The following is a 1,573-nucleotide window of genomic DNA, read 5'->3' on the forward strand; positions in this document are numbered from 1 at the left end:
AAAAAAAAAAAAAAAAAAGGAGTCAGAGCCAGTAACCAAATCCTTTCATAATTTGCATATCAAACCTCTTACTTGTAGTCATGTGACAAAGAGAAATAGGAAATAACTCTCAATGAAGAGGGGAAGTATTGTGGCATCACTGACACTGGGAAGATTACAGGGCAGACACCACTTCTCAGTGAGAAACCTAAGTCAGAGTCAGACAGAATGGCAATAATTACCACAAATTCTGACTATTTTGCTCACAGGTATGAAGTCATAATCCCTTTCGTGGTCTCTACAATATACTCTATTGTTGGCATCATTGGCAATGGCTTCATCACTGTCATCTATGGGACTGAATGGGTCAGGAGCAAAAGACTCCCTACTGGTGAGAACCTTATGTTGATGCTGAGTTTTTCCAGGCTATTGCTACAGATATGGATGATGGTAGAGATTACTTATAGTCTACTTTTCCCGATCATTTATAACCATAATGCCATGTATAAACTATTCAAAGCCATCTCTGTGTTTCTAAACTACTGTAACCTCTGGTTTGCTGCTTGGCTCAATGTCTTCTATTGTCTTAAAATTGTGAACTTAGCTCACCCTCTGTTCCTTTTGATGAAGCAGAAAATCATAGGGCTGATGCCTCAGCTCCTGAGTCTGTCAGTGTTGGTTTCCTTCAGCTTAAGTTCCTTCTTCTCTAAAGACATCTTCAATGTGTATGTGAACAGTTCTGTTCCCATCCCCTCTTCCAACTCCACAAAGATGAAGTACATCTTTATGACCAATGTACTCAGCCTAGCTTTCTTGTATTATATGGGGATCTTCGTTCCTTTGTTCATGTTCATCATGGCAGCCACTCTGCTGATCACCTCACTCAAGAGGCACACCCTGCACATGGAAAACAGCACCACAGGCTCTAGGGACTCCAGCATGGAAGCTCACGTGGGTGCCATCAAATCGGCCAGCCACTCTCTCATTCTCTACATTATTAATGCACTGGCTTTATTTATTTCCATGTCAAACATCCTTGGTGCTTACAGTTTCTGGAATAGTTTGTGCAACATTATCATGACTGCCTATCCAGCTGGTCAGTCAGTGCATCTGATCTTGAGAAATCCAGGGCTGAGAAGAGCCTGGAGGCGGTTTCAGCACCATGTTCGTCTTTACCTTAAAAGGTAGAACCAGTAACTGGAACCTGGAAGTATTATAAGACCTGACCCAACCAGTTCTCCCTTTTCTTCACAGATCTCTTCATTCACTTTTCCCACACAGAAAAACCTGCTCTAACACTAACTACTTCTCTGGAACTGGATTCTTAGATGAATGTGAAATTGGATTAACTTGAGAGTCTAGGCAGAAGTATGGAAGGAATTTGAAGATTGACTCAAAAAAGCACCTTTACACAGATTTATATACATATATATATATATATATATATATATATATATATATATATATATGGCTCCATCTTCTCTGCTCTCCATGACCCCTGAGGCTTAGGAGATCTCAGTTGCTCCAAAGGATAATGTTATCTGCTGAACACCCTTTGATTCTTGAAGATACCCTGGAATAGAGAGCAGATCAT

At 40.5% G+C, this 1,573-nt stretch overlaps 1 protein-coding gene across 1 annotated transcript; it reads left to right on the plus strand.

Moving 5' to 3' along the window:
• The first annotated feature begins 207 nt into the window (after positions 1-207).
• On the plus strand, positions 208-1,167 carry Tas2r40 (taste 2 receptor member 40). Its single transcript, XM_021164066.1, has one exon. The coding sequence runs from the start codon at positions 208-210 to the stop codon at positions 1,165-1,167; it is 960 nt and encodes a 319-aa protein (XP_021019725.1).
• The last annotated feature ends 406 nt before the right edge of the window (positions 1,168-1,573 follow it).

This window comes from Mus caroli, chromosome 6 (assembly GCF_900094665.2).
Source record: "Mus caroli chromosome 6, CAROLI_EIJ_v1.1, whole genome shotgun sequence".
Lineage (NCBI taxonomy): Eukaryota > Metazoa > Chordata > Mammalia > Rodentia > Muridae > Mus > Mus caroli.